Consider the following 22766-nt stretch of genomic DNA (forward strand, 5'->3'; position numbering starts at 1 on the left):
GGGGCTGGAGGAGGAGGGAGGTTATGGCGCGCGGGGAACTGTGGGACACTGTGTGGGCAACGCGGGGCGCGACGGAAGCCTCGTTGGGTCAGACCGTGGCGACGCGGGAAGTCCGGACGCCGTAGCGGCCTGAAGAGGAGGTCCGAGGCCCGGGCCCCGGCCGCGGCAATGGCGGAGAGGCCCGAGGACCTAAACCTGCCCAATGCCGTCATCACCAGGATCATCAAGGAGGCGGTGAGCAGCTCCGGCTGGCGGATGGGCCAGGGGCGGACGAGCGGGCAGGGGAAAACAGGTCCTGGGCCGGTAGGTTTGCTCACCCCCGCTTTTCTCACAGCTCCCGGACGGTGTCAGCATCTCCAAGGAGGCCCGGAGCGCCATCTCCCGCGCCGCCAGCGTCTTCGTGCTGTATGCCACATCCTGGTGAGGCGGCCAGAGCTAGCCGGAGCTTAGCTGGGCATAGGGGAGGCGTAAAGAGACATTCCCCCCCCCCCCCCACCGGTTCGGAGTTCGTGGCCTGGAGCCCGCAAACCCCAGTTAATTATGTTCTACCTCAGTGGAGGGAGGTTCAGAGCCCTCGTTCAGGGCTTGCAATTTCTGAAACAAAATAAGACAACAGTAACTTTGCTTTAACTCTTTTGTACAGGTAAGGGAGGGACTTACCGTGTCACAAAAATCCATGCATGCAGGCTTTCTCATGCCACTTCTGGGTGCTCCTTTTCCCACCCACTCCGTACGCGGCAAGAGGGCATCTGACAGCCCTTAATCTTTCTTCTTTCAGTGCCAACAACTTCGCGATGAAAGGGAAACGCAAGACGTTGAATGCCAGCGATGTGCTCTCCGCCATGGAGGAGATGGAGTTTCAGCGGTTCGTGACCCCGTTAAAAGAAGCTCTGGAAGGTAACTACCCTTTCGTTTTCTCATCCAAGTAGATGTTCATCCTGTATGACCTGCTCACCTGGCCCTGAGTCTTTATCAGCTTGGGTGCCTTTAAGTCTGGTAAGCAAGTATTGGATGCGACTCCGATGGCAGGCACCACCGCGTAACTGTTTCGTGGTGCTGGGCGGGTTATTTTTCCTTCTGTGCCTCAGCTTTTCCAGTTATGCAGTGGAGTTAGCTGCTGCAGTCTGGTTCAGCCTTGCCTCCTAACTCCCTCCCCTTCATCCTTACAGCTTACAGGAGGGAGCAAAAAGGCAAGAAGGAAGCTTCAGAGCAAAAGAAGAAGGACAAAGACAAAAAAACAGATTCGGAAGAGCAAGACAAGGGCAGGGATGAGGACAACGATGAAGATGAGGAAAGGCTGGAGGAAGAAGAACAGAATGAAGAGGAGGAAGTGGACAACTGAAGAGGATGGGGAGACGCAGCTCGGAAGGTACCACTCTGAAACGCCGTACACGTTTGTGTGAAGCTTTTTCGTGCTGGACAGAGTAGTCTTAGGCAGAAGATCGAAATAAAAACTGAATTATCATGAAAACCAGCGCTTCCCAGACTTGGAGCATCTGAGTAGCGGAATCCTGTTTTGCTTAATCAGTCTCAAGGTTATGACTTTTTGGCAAGAGAGATTCTGAACAGCTAATTTAATTGGTCAATTTGATCTCTCTTGTTTACTTACACGTATAGTTAGGCAGTTGTTGATCCCCAGTTCCCTCCCCACCCCCCAAAAAAAGTAATAATAACTTCCATGCTGCCGACTGTGTTCCAGATCATAGAGGCAGTCAAGGCTCAGGAAAAATTGGGGTTTGATCATGGTCAGCCTATTTGATTGTACAGTATTTGGCAATACTAGCTTATTTCAGGTGATCAGAATGGCTTAGCTTTAGGAAATTACTATAAGGGTTCGAGAGAACAATGACATCTGTTCTATTGTCTCCTCACTTGACAGTGACATTAATTGAAGTTTGGTTTCTACAGACCCACTTGGCTTGGACCCCTTCTGTATTGCCTATAGGCATGTTACCTGCTTGGGTTGCTATGTTCTTGGCACATAACGCTTTTAAATCAACAGAGTAGAATTAGTCAAGCAAGGTTGCGAGTGTCTTACTCTTGTAAAACAGATGGTTTAGTCTTAAATGCACCTCACTGCCTGCGACTGTACAGCTTCAGGATTTGTTGTCACCTCCTGGAAGGTATAAAATTCCAGGCTTTCTCTTCTTGTAGTCCATCTCCTAGACTTGTGACTTGGCTTTTCATTATTCCAATTCATGACAAGTTCCAGACTTTATTTCTTCTAGGCACAACTTTCTCCCACTGTGCTTCTCACCTCCTGTCTCTGTTCTGCCTCTCCTCTGCTCCCCATTCCCACTTTCTCTGTCCCTCTTTTTCTCACTTCTCCCAATCCAGGAACTTGGATGACCTGCTTAATATCCCAAAGTGTGGTTTCCTCTGATTCCCTAGTTCTAATCTCATGTCTTTTAAAAATGATTTTGTAAACCTTTCTGAACCATAAGGGAAATCTGATGGTGCTCAGTAATCTAATTCCTCCCCTAACCCATCCCCTTTAACTGCTTCTAAAGTATCTCTGTTGACCTTTCCTAGTTTTCTTCTCTTTCCATTTGGTGCTTCGAGCACTTTTTTGTTCGTCTCTAAGTTGAGTGCTTGGAGGTCGAAAGGTAGTGAAATGTAGTGTGACACTGTTAATTTGTTAAATGAATACAGTGGAAAGTTTGTTGATAAATGAATGAAGAATATTGAGAAAATTATAATGCTTTGTATAAATAAAAATTCCTGTTAAAAGTGATGACTCCTCTTTCATCCTTCTTGTTTGTTAAGTGTACTTTTGGGGAGGACCACTGACCATGCTCTATACGGTTCTTGGGGTGTGGACTGAGCCAGACCCTTATAAATATGGGATCCTGTGTCACCTTGGATGACCAGCAGATGCTGCTCATTAACAAGCAGGGGCGCTGCAGCTCTTCAACCACAGTGAGAGCTTCCCATGGCTCTGCTGGGCACCCCATACATACTAGATGCTCAACAACTCCAAACATTTATTGAGTCCCTGCTGTGTTCCTGGCACTGTTCTAAATGCTTTCAAGTATTAACTCTTAAATCCTATGAAGGAACACTGCTGTTATCTCCATGATTTCAGCTATGACACTGTATTACCTCTAGGTTACGTAACTGTTTCAAATCATATTTCACAGATAGATACACAACCCCAACGATCATTAGGTCCAGTGGCTTTTTCCTTCTCCACAGCAGAAACATCGCTTCTTTTTTTTTTTTTCCTGTCTCTCACATTTATATTTGTATGAAAGACAAAGCTATTCAATATATTTGTTTCTTATTTCTCCCTTGAAATTTATATTGATGCTATTTCTACAAGTTAGTTACAATGTCACAGTATTATGTCTCTGGGAAGACAGCATACACTGAGTCCTTCATAGTTGGTTATTGTACAAATGATTTTTTTTTAAATACACTGAACTTCAGTTTTTTCATCTCTAAATTGGCAGTATTAATACCTACCTTAAAAGGAGAATTTTGAAAGATAACAGAAGACTTAGCACAGTGGCATGTACACAGCAAGGCCTTGTTTTTATTTTTGTTTTTCTCTTCCGTACATATTTTCATTTCCCTTTGAATTAACAGAACAGCTTCAGCATAGGAAAGAAATCATTTTTATAATCTTGTCGAAGATAATCTGTTTTCTTTCATAATAGTAGCCTAAGGAGAATGTAAAGTCTGGATACATACACAGCATAACATTTGTACTCTGTGTGATAAATTAAAGACTAATCTCTGTGGCTTCTACTAGACATCATAGGCACTGTTATCAAGTATTTGATTGCTTTTGGAGCAGAAGAATATTATTTAAGGATTACCAAAATAGTTCAAGTTTAACTCCAGTTTGCTCATTCTATATTAATATATTCATTTCTAATTGTATAATTTAAAATTTTTTAATTTACGTAATATTGATTTATAACATAGGTTTCGTGGTACAACATTCTGTTCTACTTCTGTGTACTCTACAACATGCTACCCACCAAAACTTTATTGTCCATTCATCACCATACTGTTGATTCCCTTTACCCATTTTTCCCTCCCCCTTGCCCCTCCCCCTCTGGTAACTCCTGCTCAGTTCTCTGTAGGTTTGGTTTGGTTTGTTCATTTATTTGGGGTTTTGTTTTAGTTTTTTATGTTCCACATATGAGTGAAATCATACGGTATTTGTGTTTCTCCACAGGACTTATTTCACTTAGCTTAATAACCTCAAGGTCCATTCATGTTGTCACAAATGGCAGGATTTCATCTTTTTTTTTATGGCTGAATAGTATTCCATTGTATATATACACCACATCTTCATTATCCATTCATTGGTGGGCACTTAGGTTGTTTCCATATCTTGGCTATTGTAAAGAATGCTGTGCCACGATGAACATAAGGGCATATATCTAGAAATATATTGTTTCCTTTTTTTTTTTTTGGCCGTGCTGCACGGTATGTGGGATCTCAGTCGAACCTGAGGCCCCTTCAGTGGAAGCGTGGAGTCTTAACCACTGGACGACTAGGGAAGTCCCTAGAAATATGTCGTTTCTTTTTTTTTTTTCTTTTTAACGTGTCGTTTCTTAATTCCCATGAGCACCACTCAGCCAAGCCCTCAAGTCCCATCTGGACTTCTGTGGCTTCCTTTGAGCTCAGTTTCCTGCCTCATCTCTGCTTCCCCTAGCTTCCTCTGTGTACTGCTTGCCAAGTGGATCTTCCTGGAACATTGCTATGTTGCAGTCCCTCACTGCTTTCTGTTAAGTCAAATCCATACCTAGACCTGTTACTCAAAGCCTGCTTAAGGTGGGCTCACCTGACCTTCTGTAACATGCTTCTACCCCAACAGAAGGCTCCAGTCAAGAATGAATCCCCCAAAGAACTCTCCTTCCACACGACCTTAGTTCTTACCAAACTTTGACTCCCTAAGAAAAATCATGTTTCCTGCGAGTGGAGACTATAACTTAAAACTATAGAATTCAAGGACTGGGGATTTCCCTGGTGGCGCAGGGGTTAAGAATCCGCCTACCAATGCAGGGGACACAGGTTCGAGCCCTGGTCTGGGAAGATCCCACATGCCGCAGAGCAACTAAGCCCGTGCGCCGTAACTACTGAGCCTGAGCTCTAGACCCCGAGAGCCACAACTACTGAGCCTGAGTGCCACAACTACTGAAGCCCACGCACCTAAAGCCTGTGTTCTGCGACAAGAGAAGCCACCGCAATAAGAAGCCCGCGCACCGCAACGAAGAGTAGCCCCTGCTCAGCGAAACAAGAGAAAGCCCATGCGCAGCAACGCAGGACCCAACGCAGCCAAAAATAAATAAATAAATAAATTTATTTAAAAAAAAAAAAAAGAATTCAAGGACTGGGAAGAATCTTTGAGGTCATCCGCCAGTTTTTCCCAACCACTCCTCTCTCAATCCTGTAGTGGTATCCGGATTTTGAAGTTTCCTTACTAGGCCAAGGTAATGTTTCTCACCTGTTTTTAACCACAGCCCTTCATGCCTAGAGATTCTGATTTGGATTGGAGGGTGGGAGGATTACCATCCTTACCCATGCAAAATTACAAAAAATCTCCTATTTTCACAGATGGGAAATTGAGGCTCATCAGAGAGAAGTGACTTACCACTAATTTATAAAAGCTGGGATTCCGTTCCAGTGGCCCACTGCCTTGCTTCTATTTTTTTTTTTTTAACTAAAGTTTATTTTTGAACAATTTTAGATTTACAGAAAAGTAGCAAAGAGTATAACCGTCACCCAGTTTGCCCTCATATTAATCTTACATAACCATGGTACATTTGTCAAAGCTAAGAAAAAACCCATATTGCATTTGGTGAACCAATTTTCTTTTTTGATTGAGATAAAATTCACAGAACATAAAATTAACCTTTTTTTTTTTTTTAATAAAGTTATTTATTTATTTATTTATTTTTGTCTGCATTGGGTCTTTGTTGCTGCGTGCAGGCTTTCTCTAGTTGTGGCGAGCGGGGGCTACTATTCGTTGTGGTGCGCGGGCTTCTCATTGCGGTGGCTTCCCTTGTTGCGGAGCACGGGCTCTAGGCATGCGGGCTCAGTAGTTGTGGCTCGTAGGCTCTAGAGCGCAGGCTCAGTACTTGTGGCGCATGGGCTTAGTTGCTCCGCGGCATGTGGGATATTCCCGGACCAGGGCTCGAACCCGTGTCCCCTGCTTTGGCAGGCAGATTCTTAACCACTGCACCAATGGGGAAGCCCAAAATTAACCATTTTAAAATGAGCAACTCAGTGGCATTTAGCACATTCACAGCCACCACGTCTATCTAGTTCCAAAACATGTTCATCACCCCAAAATAAAACCTCATACCAGTCAAGCAGTTATTCCCCATGCTTCCCTCCCCTTGCCCCTGGCAACCACTAATATCTGGTTCTTTTTATGCTCTTCACAAGCATTCAGCCCAGTGCCATGTACCTACCTGGGAGGCACTCAATAAAGTGGGAGTTTGGGGTGTTTTTTTTACTTTTTATTTAGTAAGTAGAATATACATACTAAAAGGTGCAAGTAAGAGTAGAGGTTGGTAAATTTTCACAACTAAACACATCTATGAAGGAATTCCCTGGCGGTCCAATGGTTAGGACTCCACACGTTCACTGCCAAGGGCCCGGGTTCAATCCCTGGCTGGGGAACTAAGATACCACAAGTGGCACAGATGCAACCAAGAAAAAAATTTAATTAATTAATTAAACATATCTATGAAAGTCACACTGAGATCAATAAACAACATGACCAGCACCCTAAAAAGAACCTTCAATCTCCCAGTCACTTCCTATCTCCCCAGTAGTAGTCACTATCCTGACTTCCAGCACAGGTTAATTTTGCCTGGGTTTGCGCTTCATATAAACGAAATCATACAATATGTTCTCTTGTGTCTGACTCCTTTTGCTCAGCGTTATATTTAAGATTCATGTCGTTGCATTCACAATACTTTTTATGGATAAGAGTGACAGATTAAGGCAAAATTATATTTGGGGGGGGTGCGAGAAGTTGGAACAGGTCTCTCAGTCAAGAATAAGAGTGATATGGGAAAAATAGATTACACCAAACAGCAACATTCTTAAATTTTCCACCCTGTTTGGGATCTTGGAGGTATCCAATGGTACTAATTATTTTTAGTTATCAATAAACTCAGAGATAGGAGAGGTATTTTGTTGTTGTTGTTGTTTTTGGCCATGCCATGCAGCATGCGGAACTTCCCCACCCAGGGATTGAACCCATGTCCCCTGCGTTGGAAGCATGGAGTCTTAACTACTGGACCACCAGGGAAGTCCGGGAGAGGTGTTATGAAAGACCTGCTGGGCAGGGGATCTAAACTGGGGGAAAAAATAAATAGTAATTACCTCTGTGAGTTGAAGGAATATGGTTCGCAGGCAATGAAGAGAAATCCCAGTGTGGCATGGGGCAAATTAATCTCCTGGCAATTGTTTTCCCAATCTATAAAATGAGGATAGTAACATAGTTGTCATCAAAATTAGATAAGTGAATGTAAAATGTATGGTACTGTCCCTAACTCTTTAATGCACAAAAAAGCATTACTTTCTTTCCACCACTTTCCTTATTAGAACACAGATCAGAACTCTAGCAGCTGGGAACTAAGCAGTGTCATATTTTCCCAGCATTAAGCCTCTCTGCCTCTTAGACTTGGAATATAAAGAGGTATAAAACAGGTTTGGGGTACAGATTTTGAGAAATAAAATCTGAGAATAAGTGTAATACAACCCTCTGACATCCTTCACATTTCAAAGTCGACTTTTCAATAATCCCCCTCTCACTTTCACAAAGGATTTCCTGGGACTTCCCTGGTGGTCCAGCGGTTAAGATTCACACTCCCAATGCAGGGGGCCCGGGTTCGATCCCTGGTCAGGGAACTAGATCCCGCATGCCAAAACTAAAGATCCCGCATGCTGCAACTAAAGATCCCCCGTGCAGCAACGAAGACCCGGCACAGCCAAATAAATAAATAAGTAAATATTTGGGGGGGGGGAAGGAATTAATTTGCTGGGGTATTGATCCTGACCCCTATTTCACTCATCTGATGCTACCAGTTCACCCAAGCCCCATAAGCCTCACCAGATCCCTCCTGCCCCATCTTTCCCCCCCAGACTTTTGGTCAAATCTCTCATTGTACCCATAATAGACAGACAGGTCTGATTCCCCTATCAGACTTGGAGCCTTTCCAAAGTGCCCATGTCTTTCACATCACATCTCCCAAACTATGGCACAGAGTAAGTAAGCCCTGAGAAATTACGCTGAAATAAATTTTCTCTGAAAACTTGGAGGGCAGCCTGGTGCTGAACTCAACAACTTTAAAATGCTCAGTCCGCACAAATGGACTTAGTTATTGTGTTAGGCACTATGGTGTTGTTTTAATGTCCTTGACATCTAATTATTCTTTCAATAAACAACCAGTGCCAAGTATGCGCTAGGCTGGGAAAAGAGGGGCTATAAAGAAAACCTCAGGGCTCTAACCACCTTCGACTCCGGTTCACACGCAGCACCCTTACGCCGCCGCTCCTGCGCCCCCAAGTGGGCTCCCCCGGGACTTCCGCAGCTCAGGAGCGAACCTCAGCTTAAGGAGGGGCGGGTCCTCCAGCCTTTCGGCACACCCGATTGGCCAGGCCTGCTGACGTGAGTGGGCGTGGCCGCGGCCGGAGCTGACCTCAGGCCAAGTGCCCGCAGGGGGCGTAGCCTGCACGCGGTAGGGGGCGGGCTGTGAGAGAGGGAGCTGCTTCCGGGAGAGCCGCCCCGCCCCCACGTGGGCCCTGGGAGACTAGAGCGCGCGGCAGCGGTGGAAGGAGCGGCGTCTCAGATTCCTTAGGGAGGCAGGTGAGTGGGGACTGGACTAGAGGAGATGGCGGACTTGGAGGCAGGGGCTGTGGCATCAAAGTCTTGTGTCCCCAGACCCAGACTCTGCTGTAATCCACAAGCGCTGGCGGTGCAGCCGGGGACGGAGTCACTCTGGGACTCCTATTTAGGCTCTTAGAGGTAGATTGTCCTGCTGCAGCGGGGTTGAGGTCTCTGCGTGGCCGTTGCCCTTGGGGACCCGGGTCTGGGCTCCGAGTCTCCTGTCTGGGGTCCGTTCCCTTGGAGCCCGCTTGGGTAGTCTCCATCAGTGGAGAGCCCGAGGTCCCTGGCAGAATGGGGGAGGGAGGTGCAAACAATAACAGCCGCTCTGTGCTAGGATCGTACGTAAGTTACATGCATTGGCCCATTCAGTCTTACAACAGCCCATTGAGATCTGTTCAAGTCCTTATTTACCAGATGAGGATTCTGAGGTCAGACAGCTGGAAGGTGACAGAATCAGGATTTGAACCCACATCTACAGACTCCAAAACCCACAACCGTAACCCTCATGCTGCCAACTGCAGCCAGGTCCAGAGTCACCGTTCTGCCTCTTTCCTCCCTCACCCCCTTCACCCAGAGCTCTCCAGGAGCCCAGTTCTGCTGATAAGCAGCTTTGAAATCTATACTTAAAGTATCAAGGGGTAATGGTGGACATTGAGGACTTCTCTGCTGGAGACCTGGATTCTAGCCCGAGATCTGTCACTGACCCCCTGCACGATCTTGGACCAGTGTCAGCCCAGTATCACCGTCATTTCAATGATGTAGTCAGCAAGCTTTAAGGAACCTCTTAATCAGTATGTTCTAGGAATTTGTGGAACTGGCTGATTCTCCTTTTAGCTCCAGAGGAGATTTGGGCTCTTCAAAGCCAAGTCAAGGCCTGGGTCTCCTTCTTCTCTTTAATCCCTGTTCCAAGCACTGGGGCAGGCCCAGAGTAGATATTCAGGAAATGCAGTTTGAATAAACAGGTAGCCAGTCGGCTCCTTTTCAGAACTGCCTGACAGCTGCTGTCCTGGGCCCTTCTGGGGGTTTGGATTTCTCAGCCCTGGCCACCTTCTACCTAGCTGGCCCTCCCCTGCTAGTGGCAGAGCCTGTCATCGCTGGCAGCAGCTCACAACCCTCTGTGCCAAGACCACAGCCTCTGGAATCCTCAGTGGAGCACAACATGGGGGGATCAGGCCCTGCATCTCTTCTCAGCCCCTCTGGGTGGTAGTTCTCAGGGCCCAACTTAGGTTACTCCCAAGTTGAAGAAGTTACCTTCTAAGGAAGGAGATACTTTCACAATCAATCTGGAATTTTACTTATCCCTCAGTGTTGCCTGTTCCATGAAGCCATCCATCCTTGATTCCCAGAGACACAGGTCCCTCCTATAGCATATAGTCCACCCCTCTACTGTAGCATCTGTATGGTGACTATTTCTCCTTCACCACATAAGCTGCTGGAAGGCAAGGACCCCACCTCAGATATCCTGGGAGACCCTGTGGCCCATCCAGGTTTGAGTGAAAGTTCTCCCTTCTGGGTGTGGTGCAGAGGGCACAGCTGTGATCCACTCCAGGAGGTCTAGTCACCCCACTTCTACTCCTAATGATAGTAAAAGTAGCTGCATATTTACTGAGTGGCTACTGTGCCAGGCATGTACCTCTTCACTATCTCTGATCTTCTCTGCAGCTTTGCAAGTTTGATAGTATCATTCCCATTTCATAGATTACAAAATGAAGATTCTGCAACCTTGCCCAAAGTCATACACAGAGCACAGAGCAGACCTGGGACTGTTTGACCCTGAAACATTACTCTTTCTGCACTGCCTGCTACAGCCTTCCAGTTAAGCTAACCTGTTCTGCATCCCATGGTGACTTGCCCTTGTCTTCAGTGTGGTGTCACAGGATTTAAGCTGTGGCTTACAGGCTCCCTTGATTTGGGAGAAGTGCCCCTTCCAAGTATGTGAAAATCTTCCAATTTTTCAGGGACTTTTGGCAAAGCAAAACCTCCACCTGGATTTGGCTCTGCAAACAGAGAAGCACCTCTGTTGCTCAGGGGCTGTTGTTCTACTGCACAGATCTTTGTTTATTGGGGCTTCCCTGACGGTCCAGTGGTTAAGACTCCACGCTTCCACTGCAGTGGGCACGGGTTCGATCCCTGTTCGGGGAACTAAGGTGACACGTGGTGCAGCAAAACAAACAAACAAACAACAACAACAAAAAACAGATGTTTGTTTATTAAGCACGTATGTAACAGAATGACTACCTGTGAGGCAGGTAACAGGCCCTTGAGTAGAAGCCAGGAGACCCATGGTCAAGCCCAGCTTTGTACCTGACTCGCTGTGGATGTCAAACAACTCCTGTCTCCTTTCTGCACCCTACTTTCCACAGCAGAATGTAAACGATTAAACAGGGTTGGTGATTTTCAACTTTTTAATTTTTTTCAGCACTAATACCCATTTCTCAAATCTCTCGCTGAATCCTAAAATTTAAAAAAAAAACAGATAAAAGTGGAACTGCCCTAGTAAGGCCTCCCCCTCACCACTCTCTAACCCCCAGTCTCCTCCGGGTGAATTGGACTGCAAGGCCTCTAGGCAGCCCTGCCGTTTTGCTTCTGATAAGCAGAAGGCATTTACTTCCTCAGCCTTCTAAAGTAGATGTGGGGTTGAAGCCAGTGGAATGCAGCTTTGGATTCCAGAAGCTGGGGGCCTGCTGCTGTAAAGGTTCTCTGGAAAGTGAGTTAGAGACCTAAAGACCTGCCTTCAAAATAAGATGTGACTCTGCAGAATGACATTGAGCAAGTCAGTTAACCTCTCTGAGCCTCCGTCTCCTTATCACTAAAAGTTAGAACAATTCTCTGCAATTAAATGGGATAATATATATGTGTAAAGTACCTAGTGCAGTGCCCAGCACACAACATACACTCAGTATATTTTTCTCTGATACCCTCCATCTCTCCAAGGCAGAGATAGTATAGGCAGAGCAACACCTACTGAATCAAGTGTTTATCAGTAGTATGGGGTATGGTAGGTAAAACCCTGCACTCATTGTCTACAACAAATTCAAATTCTGGCTCAGTCACTAGCTGTGTGGTCTTGGGCAAGTGACTTAACCTCTCTGAGCTGGGCTAATCCTTAGCAGACCTAAGAGCAAAATCTTGTGCAAAATGGGCACTCAGGACTTTGTATCTGCTAAATGATTGTTCATATGGGGGTTGGGACATCTTTGGGGAGGCCTGGCTTGCCCCTGGGTCAGATGTTGTGGCTGGCCCAGGGGTGTGGTGGTGGAGTGGATCCTGTATGGCTCCTGATAACCCCAACCCCGCCAAGGAGGAGGATCAGATGAAACAGGCCCCTGAGCTAGTTGGGAGGGAGCCAAGGGGCCTGGGAGGCTGGAGGGCAGGGGGAGGGGAAGGCATCATCAGTGTACTAAAGGACCCCCCCGACCAGGCCCAGAGAGTGTGCAGCCGTGGGTAAGTCCCTGCCCCTCTCTGGGCCTTGAGGTCCCATTCATACAAGGAGAGATTGGTGGCTCTTTGTTTTCCCCCTACTTGGCTGTTAGGCACCTCCAAAAGGAAGCGTCTAAAACGGAGCTCTCCACCTCCTCTCTCTCCAGGCTCGGCTCCCCTCCGCCCTCTTCCTGCCTGTCCCTGTCTCCGCTGCCCTCCAGGTCAAGCAAGCTAGCGCATCCGCTGCCCCAAGAGACTGCCTCTTGGCCGCCTTAGGATGGCCCCTCCTCCCCACCCCTCTCGCTCCACAGCCTCTGTCCTCCTCTGCTTCTAGTCAGCTCTGCTCAGGCTGCAAGAATTATCTTCCTAAAGCCAGGCTCTGAGCAGGCCCCTGCCCCGCCCCCTGCTCAGAAATCTTCCCTGTCCTCAGTCTGGCCGCCCCTCCCCTCCAAACACACATCCTCGATTGCCTCTTCAGTCCTCAGAGCAGTCCGCAGCCCGTCCTCCTGGCCCCTTCTTTCCCCTCCGGAGGGAACGTTCTCCCCTTTCCCTCTGCCGAGCCGAACCCACTCATCCTGCAAAACCGAGTTCTAGTCCTGTCTTCTTCCAACAAGCTTCTGACCTCCTAACCCACATTGGAAGTCATGGTTCCTTCATGGTAGGCTCGGCCTCTCCGAGATGCGCTCAGTCAGCCCGACCCCCTGGGACTGCGGTGCCAACTGGATGAGAAATCGTGTGCGAGTGCCCAGCGTGGCCTGGCACATAGTAGGTGCTCAAGAAACAAACGTTAATGCCCCAGCTTCCTTCTGTCTTACACCCCTTATTTGGCATTTAGGGCATATTGTCTTGTACTTCATGTGGGTAAATATATTTACTGTGTGGCAGAGTGCTGTGCAGGAGGCAAACATGAGCTAAGTGTGGACCCTGCCCTGCAGAAGCTCTGCCGACTGGGATGAGATAAGATAAGGCCACAGAGAACTGGTATATGAGAGAGACTGGGATCTGGGCAAGAAGAGATGCTGCAAGGGAGAGGGAAGGAGGGGCCGCCTGGTGGAGAACCTGGTAGGATTTGGGGATGGGGAAGTTGTGGAAAGAGCACCAGCCTCCTAGGGAAAGAGGGTGAGCCGGAACGCAGCCGAACGTGCTTGGGGAGCAGCAGGAGGCGGGCTGGAAAAGACAGCCTCCGTGGCCACTCCACAGGCGTGTCTGTCTGTCTGTCTGTCTGTCGGCACGGTGCAATTTAATCCTCTTAAGTGTGTGTCCGTGTACCAAGGGGTTAACAGTGTTTTCCCCTAGAGGTAGAATTGCAGGAAATTTTTCTCTTTTTGCTTATCTGTACTTTTCTAAAATTTCTGCCATGGCCATGGACATTGTTCATGGAATAGGCAAAGTTTAAGTGGTGGCTAGATCAGGGCTTCTCATAGTAATGTCCAGTCCATCCCAGACTGATTCTTTGATAAAATGCAATGAAAATGAATTATTAGAGACATGTTTTAAAAAAAGAGACCAAATAAAATACAAACCCAGATTTTATATTATTAGATTCAACTTGCTCTGGAAGTTTCTGAAAACTTTCTGAAAGTTTCTGAAGTTTCATGAAAGTGTCTACTTATCTTGGTGCACACCGGCAGGGATTGGTGAACCCCACTAGGAGTAGCACTGGGGTAGAGAACAGGGGAAGCAGGAATCTGGAAAAGCCTGCGGGTATGTGACCACCTCCCGGTGCCAGGGACCACATCTCATGCGCCTCTCGTCGCCCTCACAGAGCTGAGCACGAGGCAGACCCCGCAGGAGCCCTCAGTTCCAACCACCCGGCTGCCCTGTGTCCCCGCTGCCCACCATGCAGCCCCAGTCGGTCCTGCACAGCGGCTACTTCCACCCACTACTTCGGACCTGGCAGGCAACCACCGCCAGCCTCAGTGCCTCCAGCCTCATCTACCCCATCTTTGTCACGTGAGTCCCCAAATGAGCCAGGTATCTGATCGGCAGGGGGGGGGTTGAGTGTGTGTGCATGCATGTGAACAGAGCAGGTGTCTGTGTTGCGGGGATAAAGTGGGCTGTCAGCTTGGAGCTCAAGGTATTGGACGTGGCCTGCTGGGTTAAGGACAGCCATTAAGAGAAAAACAAACCTTGAAGAGAATACAGTCTTCCCATTTGGAAAATAAAAATAACCCTTGCCTGTCATCCTGAGTTTTTGCAACAAGACAGAAGCCGAGACGATGTTTTGTTGGCTGTAAAGTACTATGTACATGTCAGAGGTGGCAGTCATGATGAGTCACGATAGCACAGCTGATACATATTGAGGGCTTACTGTGTCCCAGGTACTGGTATGCTAAGCACCTATGTATATTATCTCATTCCACCCTGACAGTATTCATATGAGAAGAATACGGATATTATCCCTTAGAATGTCATCTCCACGAGGGCAGGGATTTTTGTCTGTTTTGTTCACTGTTGTGTTGCCAGAGCCTAAAACAGTACCTGACACATAATAAGTGCTCAATAAATACTTGTTGAATGAATGAATGAATCGACCCAGGATACAGATGAAGGCCCTGAGGCTCAAAGAGTACCATTTGGCCAAGGTCGCCCAGTCAGTAAGTGGCTGGGATAGCAAGCAAGGACCTTCTGATCTCAGTGTCCAAGTTCTTAATCACTTGACTCCTTCCTAGGAGTACTGTTCTTTGAGTACAGTTGCTTGTTGTCACTGTTATTCTTGTTGTTCCTATTATTATTTCAGGCCCTGGGCTTGGCCAGGCAGGGGAACCAGACACTGGATCCCATCTTCCTCCCACCATCTCCACCTCCATATTCCTTCCGAGTTTCCCAACCATCCCTCCCAGTCACCCCCTCACCACTGGCCCTTCCCACAGCTACCAATCCATAGCCCATCCCCCGCTCTTGCAGGGATGTTCCTGATGACAAACAGCCTATCGCCAGCCTCCCAGGAGTGGCCAGGTAGGAGACGGGGTGGGGAGGGCAGGGTTATGATGGAGGGAGCAATTTCACAGGTGGAGGTGCCAGGAAGCAGAAGCAGACCCAGGAGGTAGAAGATCCAGAGAGGCTGACTTCAGCTCAGAAGGACTGTCTCGGGGGGCAGAGTTGTTCCACAACAAAAGAGGCAGCCTCGGGCAGTAATGAGCTACCTGTCACCAGAGGCACCGTAGCAGAGGAACGCTGAACTTCAGATGGGAGTTCAATAACAGAACCTTGAAGGGGCCTTCCACAGCTGAATCCCATAACTCTGCTACGTGGGGCCTCGGTTTTCCCATCTGTTTGGTGGGTGCATTCCTGCCCCTCCGTGTACTGTGAGGCTTGAGCCCTCCTGGTGCCATGTGCACCTTGACTCTTAACAGAGGCACAGGCCAGAGGGATTGGGGGACCCTAGCCTGGGACCTGCCTCACTTCAGCCCCTCCATGCAGGTATGGTGTGAACCGGCTGGAAGAGATGCTGAAGCCCCTGGTGGAGGAGGGCCTGCGCTGTGTCCTAGTCTTTGGCGTCCCCAGCAGAGTTCCCAAGGTGACAAATCAGAGGAGGGGTCAGAGGGAAGGGGAGGGGGAGGCTGGGTGAGGATAAGCTGAGGTTCCACACTGACCACACCCTCGCTCCAGCCTTGTGCTGGCCCTGGGTCCACCGGTGAACAGACACAGCCCCTGCCCTTGAAACAGCAGCCATGTAGGATCGGGAAGCTAAGTAGGGCTGCAGCTCTGAATGGGCAAGTCAGGTTTCCCTCTGCAAAATGGGAACGGTCCTCCCCGTGCCTCCTCGTCCAGGGGCGGTCGTGGTGATAAAGGAGAGGGCCGGGGCTGTGCCCTGGTGGCTGGCCACTGTGCCTCCCAAAGGCTTCGTGTGACTTTGTCCTTCCCCTGTCCCTAGGATGAGCGGGGCTCTGCGGCAGACTCCGAGGACTCCCCGGCTATCGAGGCCATCCGTCTGTTGCGCAAGAACTTCCCCGGCCTCCTGGTGGCCTGCGACGTGTGCCTGTGCCCCTACACCTCCCACGGTCACTGCGGTGAGCTTCCCTCCTTCCACCAGCCCTGCTGCCACCAGCACTCCCACTGCGGTAGAGATGGGCCAAGGCCCGGGATGCTCTCCCAAACCCAGCTGTCTGTCCTGCAGGGCTTCTGAGTGAAAATGGGTCGTTCCAAGCTGAGGAGAGCCGCCAGCGGCTGGCAGAGGTGGCGCTGGCCTATGCCAAGGCAGGTGAGTGAACCACCAGCAGGGATGGGCACCCCCGGGTCGGGGAGGTGGCAGGGTGGATAGGAGGGTCCCAGAGTTCTGAAGGCCACCCTCTGCCCTTTAGGATGTCAGGTGGTGGCCCCGTCGGACATGATGGATGGACGCGTGGAAGCCATCAAGGAGGCTCTGATGGCACATGGATTTGGCAACAGGGTAGGGGTGGGGGGTGCAGGCACACGTGGGGAGGTAAGAGCCTGGACCGGACCTGCCCCCGTGTCTGCACCTCACACAGAGAAAGCAAGGCCCAGAGCTCCAGTGGGACTAGGACACAGGCCTCTATTTCCGGCCTCGGTCCTTTCTCTCCCTGTCACTTCACCCTGGGACATCTGGAGGGCTGGCTGAGCCGAGACCCCTATTATCTGCCCGTAGGTATCAGTGATGAGCTATAGTGCCAAATTCGCTTCCTGTTTCTATGGACCTTTCCGGTGAGTGGGGATGGGCAGGGGTCTGCTGTTGAATCCCTGACCCGTTAACCCAAAGCTGGAGACCACCCTGGTGTCTCTACTTCTCAGGGACGCAGCTCAGTCGAGCCCAGCTTTTGGAGATCGCCGCTGCTACCAGCTGCCGCCCGGAGCACGAGGCCTGGCCCTCCGCGCGGTGGTGAGTGACCAGAGCTCCAGCCCCACCCGGCCTGTCCCCCTGTCACCTCGCCTCCCAGGCACTGCCCACACCATAACTCATCCCTTAGGACCGGGATGTACGGGAAGGCGCTGACGTGCTCATGGTGAAGCCAGGAATGCCCTACCTGGACATCGTGCGGGAGGTAAAGAACAAGGTGAGCACAGGGCAGAGGCCAGAGGGGGCTCGGGGAGATGAGAGTGTGTCCACAGATTCTGGGCCCTTTGATCGAGGGACTGCAGAATCTCGGAGTTGAGCAATCTGCCCGGGAACAGGAATCCCCAGCACCACCCCCCCCTCCCCCGTCCCCGTCCCCGTCCCTGTCCCTGCCCGGAAACCACTGTGGGCCTCTGCACCAGGGCTCGCGGGAGCCTTTGAACAGCTCAGCTTTAACAGCTCGAGGATGGGCCAGGCCGGCAGCAGCAGTGACTCAGGGCTTGGGGCTCAAGACGGTCACACATTGAGCAGGGAGGAAGGGATACTCCCAGAGGCATGCCCACCCCCACTTCAACCTGCCTGCCCCCCGCTGCTTCTCCGCAGCACCCTGAGCTCCCTCTCGCCGTGTACCACGTTTCTGGAGAGTTTGCCATGCTGTGGCATGGAGCCCAGGCCGGAGCGTTTGATCTCAAGGCTGCTGTACTGGAGGTCATGACTGCCTTCCGCAGAGCAGGTGAGCAAGCAGGGGTGGGAGTTTTTGACATGTGCCGCAGGGACTGATAGGCACTTTGCCCAGACAGGGAAATAAAGTCATGAGACAGCCTGGAGTCTCATGCCTGGAAATGCCACATATCTAAACAGACAGGCTGGGGAGAGACATGAAACCTCAGGACAGAATGTGGAACAGTGAAGCACGCAGAGCCCTCGATTATTTTTTGGTTTTGAGACCTTGGCCAAGCCACTTCTCTAACTTCAGTGTCCTTGTCTATGAACTAGGGACAAGATAGCTGTGCGTGGTTGTCAAGAGGATTAAATGAGATGCTACGTGTAATTGGCGTATGCTTGTCACTTCATAAATGGGAGCTGGTTTTGTTGGTTGAGCATACAGTGTGGGGAGGGAACTCACAGCTTACCTGCTTCTCCCACTGTGCAGTTTTATACATTGGCAAACTGAGGCCCAGAAGGAGAAAATGCCTTCCCCAAGGTCACACAACGTACAGAGCTAGGACTCACTGGAACTGAACTCAGTCTTAGGTTGTGACACCCCGTGGGCTGTGCCTCTTCATGGTAGCCTTCTTCCCCGCCCCCGGCCCTCATCTCCCAGAAGGTATTCCCCGAGCTGATGTCCTGCCCTTCCCCTGCTTCCCGCTTCTCTCCCAACACAGGTGCCGACGTCATCATCACCTACTACACACCTCAGCTATTGCAGTGGCTGAAGGAGTGATGGAGAAAGTGTGCAAGACCCAAGAACTAGAACTTTTTAATTCCTGAGCCTTGGAGAAGTGAAAACCAAAGTAAACGATGCTTTTAGAACTGTGTGCTCGTGCCCTCTTCCTGCTTACGCGCTGGCAGGCGCCCAGAAGCCCTGGGTGGTTTCTGCCAGCGTGCCAAATCTTCCCACTCACAGCCACATCCTCATGGGCTCTCCCAGGCTTCCCTACCCCTCCCCTGGGTCAACCCTGAGGCTCACCTCTGCCACCCCAGCTCCTTCCTCTGGGGTGGCTTCAGCTTGAAAGCCACCAGGAATCATGGGCATTGGCTCAGTGGGGCCTGGGAGAAAGGCTTGAAGCATTAAAGGAAAAGGAGGGCAGTTGAATCTTGGACCCTCAGAAGCTCTGGAAAGCTCGAGGCCTCTGGCAGCAGAGCTGGGCACACTGGGACTGAGGCTTAGATTGACACCCTGGGTTTAGAGTTGAAATTTGCTGCGATTCCACTGGAAGGCGATTCCCACACAGGCCAGTGGTTGCCAGGCTGCCTGAGATCTCCTGTTGTTCTCTGAGCCATAAACCCAGAGAAGAATTACTCATTAACGAGCAGAAAATAATTATTCATTAACAAGCAGGAACGCTGCCTAAGGATCGAAATTCAGAAGCAAAGAGAGAGTTCCTGACTGTTGGAGATGCCACCACCAAAAAGGATTTTTATTGAAGAGGTATTTTTTGAGAAGGTCTGCTTTGTGCCCACACACAATGCTGGGTCCTGGGGGTATAGCAGGACAGACCTCAGCTTGTCTCTGAGTGGAATCTATACAAGGAGAACAGGGGTGACAGAAAACAACAAGAAAACAGACAAATAAGGCAGTTACACATTGTAATAGTGCTTCTAGGGAAAGAAAGGGTCTGAGACAGAGAATAACAGATGATGGGCCTTGCTTGAGAAGCCCTCCATGAGGTTGAGGGACAAGGAAAGACCCTTACAGAGGGCAGAGGGAAGCAGACACCAGAAGCTGCGAGAATGACAGAGTGTATAGGCTCCTGCCGTGGGAGGGGCTTGGCAGGGCCGCTGGGAGCCAGATGAGGAAGAGGAAGGTGGGCTGCAGGACTGGAGGTTGGAAAGGTAGATCCTGCACCTTGTAGGAAACTTGGGTTCTATTTTGCATCTGATAGAAAGCCATCTGAAGGATCTTAACCAGGACTTAACATGTGTTCCAATTTCCCCCATTCTGCTCCTGTGAAAAAAATGGAGGGGTGAGCCAGAAAAAGCCTGGTCGGGAGACTGTTGCTGACCCCCCGGAGCAATGACAGTGGCCTGGACCAGGGTGGTGGCAGTGGAGAGAGAAGGAAGCAGAATATATTCAGAATACATTCTGGAGATAGAATAGGAAGATTTTGCTGATGCTTTCACATTGCGGGGATTGAGGGAGGGAATGGGAGGAAACAGAGATGCCTTCATGGGTTTCTGGCTTGGGCAGCTGGTTTCCATTCATTCTTCTGAGGGTGACGCGACGTAATGTTTCCCCACAGTGAAGGTTCAGGCCCAGCTAAGGAGGTGCCAGTTTGCAAGTCCACCTGCCTGTCTGCAAAGTGACAGAGAATCCCAACTCTAGAGTCAAAGCAAGGTTAGTTTGGATGTTACAGCAGTACAACCTGTTTTAAAATTTGGAATTATATGAGTCAGAAGCAGCTCCCCTCTGACTCCTGGTAGTTTTCCCCAGAGCTGTGGCCGACTTAACTGAAGACCTGATCTCATTCTGTCCTCAGCCTTTGGGACTTGAAGAGTCACTTAGAGGCCCGAAACATTCATGGGAGATCAGCCATTGATGGGTCTCAGGGCTTGGGCCACACCAGGACCTTCCGCCACCTTAGTTTCTTGGCTTCCTGGCACCTGGCCCCTGAGCTCATTTCTGGTTAGTGTGGAAGGGAACATCCTTCAAGGCCATCCTACATTCATCATTGGCCAAGCACATATGGGGGCCTGGCTCTGTTCTAGGCACATGGAGGTGGGAGATAGATAACGGCAGCGACTCCCTGTGCGCTCAGACTGGCCTGTCCTGGGCAGGCACCTGCGCTCCCCTGGGCAGCGCAAAACAGGCACAGCGGGACCCTCAATAAAGTCGCCGATCCTTAAAAAAAAAAAAAAAAGACACTCCCTTTAGGTACAAACAGTCCTCAGGGAGCACATAACTGTGTCTAGAGCCCCCAGGGTAAACTTTGAGTGGAGTGATGATGAGTCTCCCTGAGGAGAACCAAGAGGCGGACCTGTTACCAATGATGTAACAGGTGCTATGAAGGCCACACCTGGGCCTGACCTGGTTTGAAGATCAGAAAATACTTCCCTGAGGGTCTGATATTTAAACCTAGACCTGGAGAATGAGCAACCAAGCTGAGACATGTTTAGGGAAGGGCATTCCCGGCAGAGGGAACCCTGGGGCTAAAATGAGCTGGAAGGCTTGGGTGGCTGGAACACAGGGAAGGATGGGGAAGAGAGGCCTGAACTGAGCAGAGAGACACCAGGGCCAGACCGTGCAGGGGTTCAAAAACCATGCTGAAGGAAGATGGAGAGCCTTCTCATTATTCCCAGAGAAAGGGAAGCCATTTGAAGGCTACTAGGGGAATGACTGGCCCTTGATTTGCATTTTATAAAAGCATTTTGACAGCACTGTGGCAAAGTGCAAATAAGAAATGTGGCCTAGGGCTTCCCTGGTGGCACAGTGGTTGGGAGTCCGCCTGCCAATGCAGGGGACGCAGGTTCAAGCCCTGGTCCGGGAAGATCCCACATGCCACGGAGCAACTAAGCCCGTGCACCACAGCTACTGAGCCTGCGCTCTAGAGCCCGCGAGCCACAACTGCTGAGCCCACGTGCCATAACTACTGAAGCCCATGTGCCTAGAGCCGGTGCTCCACAACAAGAGAAGCCACCACAATGAGAAGCCCGTGCAGCACAACGAAGAGTAGCCCCTGCTCGCCGCAACTAGAGAGAGCCCGCGCACATCAGCGAAGACCCAACGCAACCAAAAATAAATAAATAAAATAAATTAAAAAAAAAAAAAAGAAAAAAGAAACATGGCCTAGACTGAGTGGTGACAGTGGGGATGGAGAAGGGAATGGATTTAGAAGGTAGGTTAGATATCAAGGACGAACTTGGCTTGAGCTCCTGGGTGGCTGATTGATAGGCCATTTACTGAGGTGGGAAAGCTTGGAAGGGGAATCCTAAATTTAGCTTGGGTTTGCAATGAGGAAGCTCTGTCGACAGAGTTTATGTGACTCTCCCAAGGCCACTCAACAAGTTTGTGGCAGAACTGGGCCTAGGACCCCAGTCACCAAAAACAGCAGAGCTGGGATTTGAACTCACATAACCCAACTCCAAGGCCTCTACCCTTACCCACTGTGCCATACCACCTCCTAATAAACAGTAACAAAATTATGGCTCTAACATTATGCTATTAGTAGTGCCAGTAACGGGGTTGCCTTCAGGCATCATGGTCTATGTGAGTGGCACACTCTGGAGGCAGGACTCGGCACCTGAGGTACCAGCCTACTGTCTGCTCCACCCCCACCTGGCTATGTTTTGTCTACAAAGGCAGTAATGACCAGGCAGGCAGCTGGAGGGATCTGGGTAGTCCTGGGGGGCCTGGCTCCTCCACAGTCCCCGTCTCCTGCTGTGTGCCTTCTTCTTGCTAGTCGTAATTTTATCTTTGGGCAGAGAACTCAGTTTTAACAATCAACAAGGCATTTTTTTCTCAGTTTTCCAGGCATCTGGTGAGCATTAAGGGCCTTTCTCAACAAGATTTGATTTTATTATTTCCCTCTCAGATGTGCCAGCGTGGACGGTAGCTTGTCTCTGTGGGACATCCTGAAGGCCACCACAAATAGCCAACACATTCCATCGTCCTCACTTTTTGTTTCACTAAGATCCCTAAAACTGGGCTTCCCTGGTGGCGCAGTGGTTAAGAATCCGCCTGCCAATGCAGGGGACACGGGTTCGAGCCCTGGTCCGTGAAGATCCCACATACCGCGGAGCAACTAAGCCCGTGCGCCTCAACTACTCAGCCTGCGCTCTAGAGCCCTTGAGCCACAACTACTGGGCCCGTGTGCCACAACTACTGAAGCCCGCACGCCTAGAGCCCATACTCCGCAACAAGAGAAGCCACCGCAGTGAGAAGCCCGCACACCACAACTAAGAGTAGCCCCTGCTCGCCGCAACTAGAGAAAGCCTGTGCGCAGCAACAAAGACCCAAAGCAGCCAAAAATA

The 22766-nt window shown here is 49.9% G+C and overlaps 2 protein-coding genes across 2 annotated transcripts; both read left to right on the forward strand.

Moving 5' to 3' along the window:
• The first annotated feature begins 26 nt into the window (after window positions 1-26).
• On the forward strand, window positions 27-2720 carry POLE3 (DNA polymerase epsilon 3, accessory subunit). Its single transcript, XM_061200079.1, has 4 exons — window positions 27-234; window positions 335-420; window positions 779-897; window positions 1170-2720. The coding sequence occupies exons 1-4, from the start codon at window positions 169-171 to the stop codon at window positions 1340-1342; spliced, it is 444 nt and encodes a 147-aa protein (XP_061056062.1). The 5' UTR covers window positions 27-168; the 3' UTR covers window positions 1343-2720.
• Window positions 2721-8732: 6012 nt separating this feature from the next.
• Window positions 8733-18608, forward strand: ALAD (aminolevulinate dehydratase). The gene is made up of 12 exons (XM_061201011.1): window positions 8733-8839; window positions 14046-14233; window positions 15188-15238; window positions 15704-15800; window positions 16158-16293; window positions 16401-16484; window positions 16585-16673; window positions 16890-16945; window positions 17033-17120; window positions 17209-17295; window positions 17679-17808; window positions 18461-18608. Exons 2-12 carry the CDS (start codon window positions 14121-14123, stop codon window positions 18517-18519), a joined length of 990 nt encoding a protein of 329 aa, XP_061056994.1. The 5' UTR covers window positions 8733-8839; window positions 14046-14120; the 3' UTR covers window positions 18520-18608.
• The last annotated feature ends 4158 nt before the right edge of the window (window positions 18609-22766 follow it).

Source organism: Eubalaena glacialis, chromosome 9 (genome assembly GCF_028564815.1).
Source record: "Eubalaena glacialis isolate mEubGla1 chromosome 9, mEubGla1.1.hap2.+ XY, whole genome shotgun sequence".
Taxonomy (NCBI): domain Eukaryota; kingdom Metazoa; phylum Chordata; class Mammalia; order Artiodactyla; family Balaenidae; genus Eubalaena; species Eubalaena glacialis.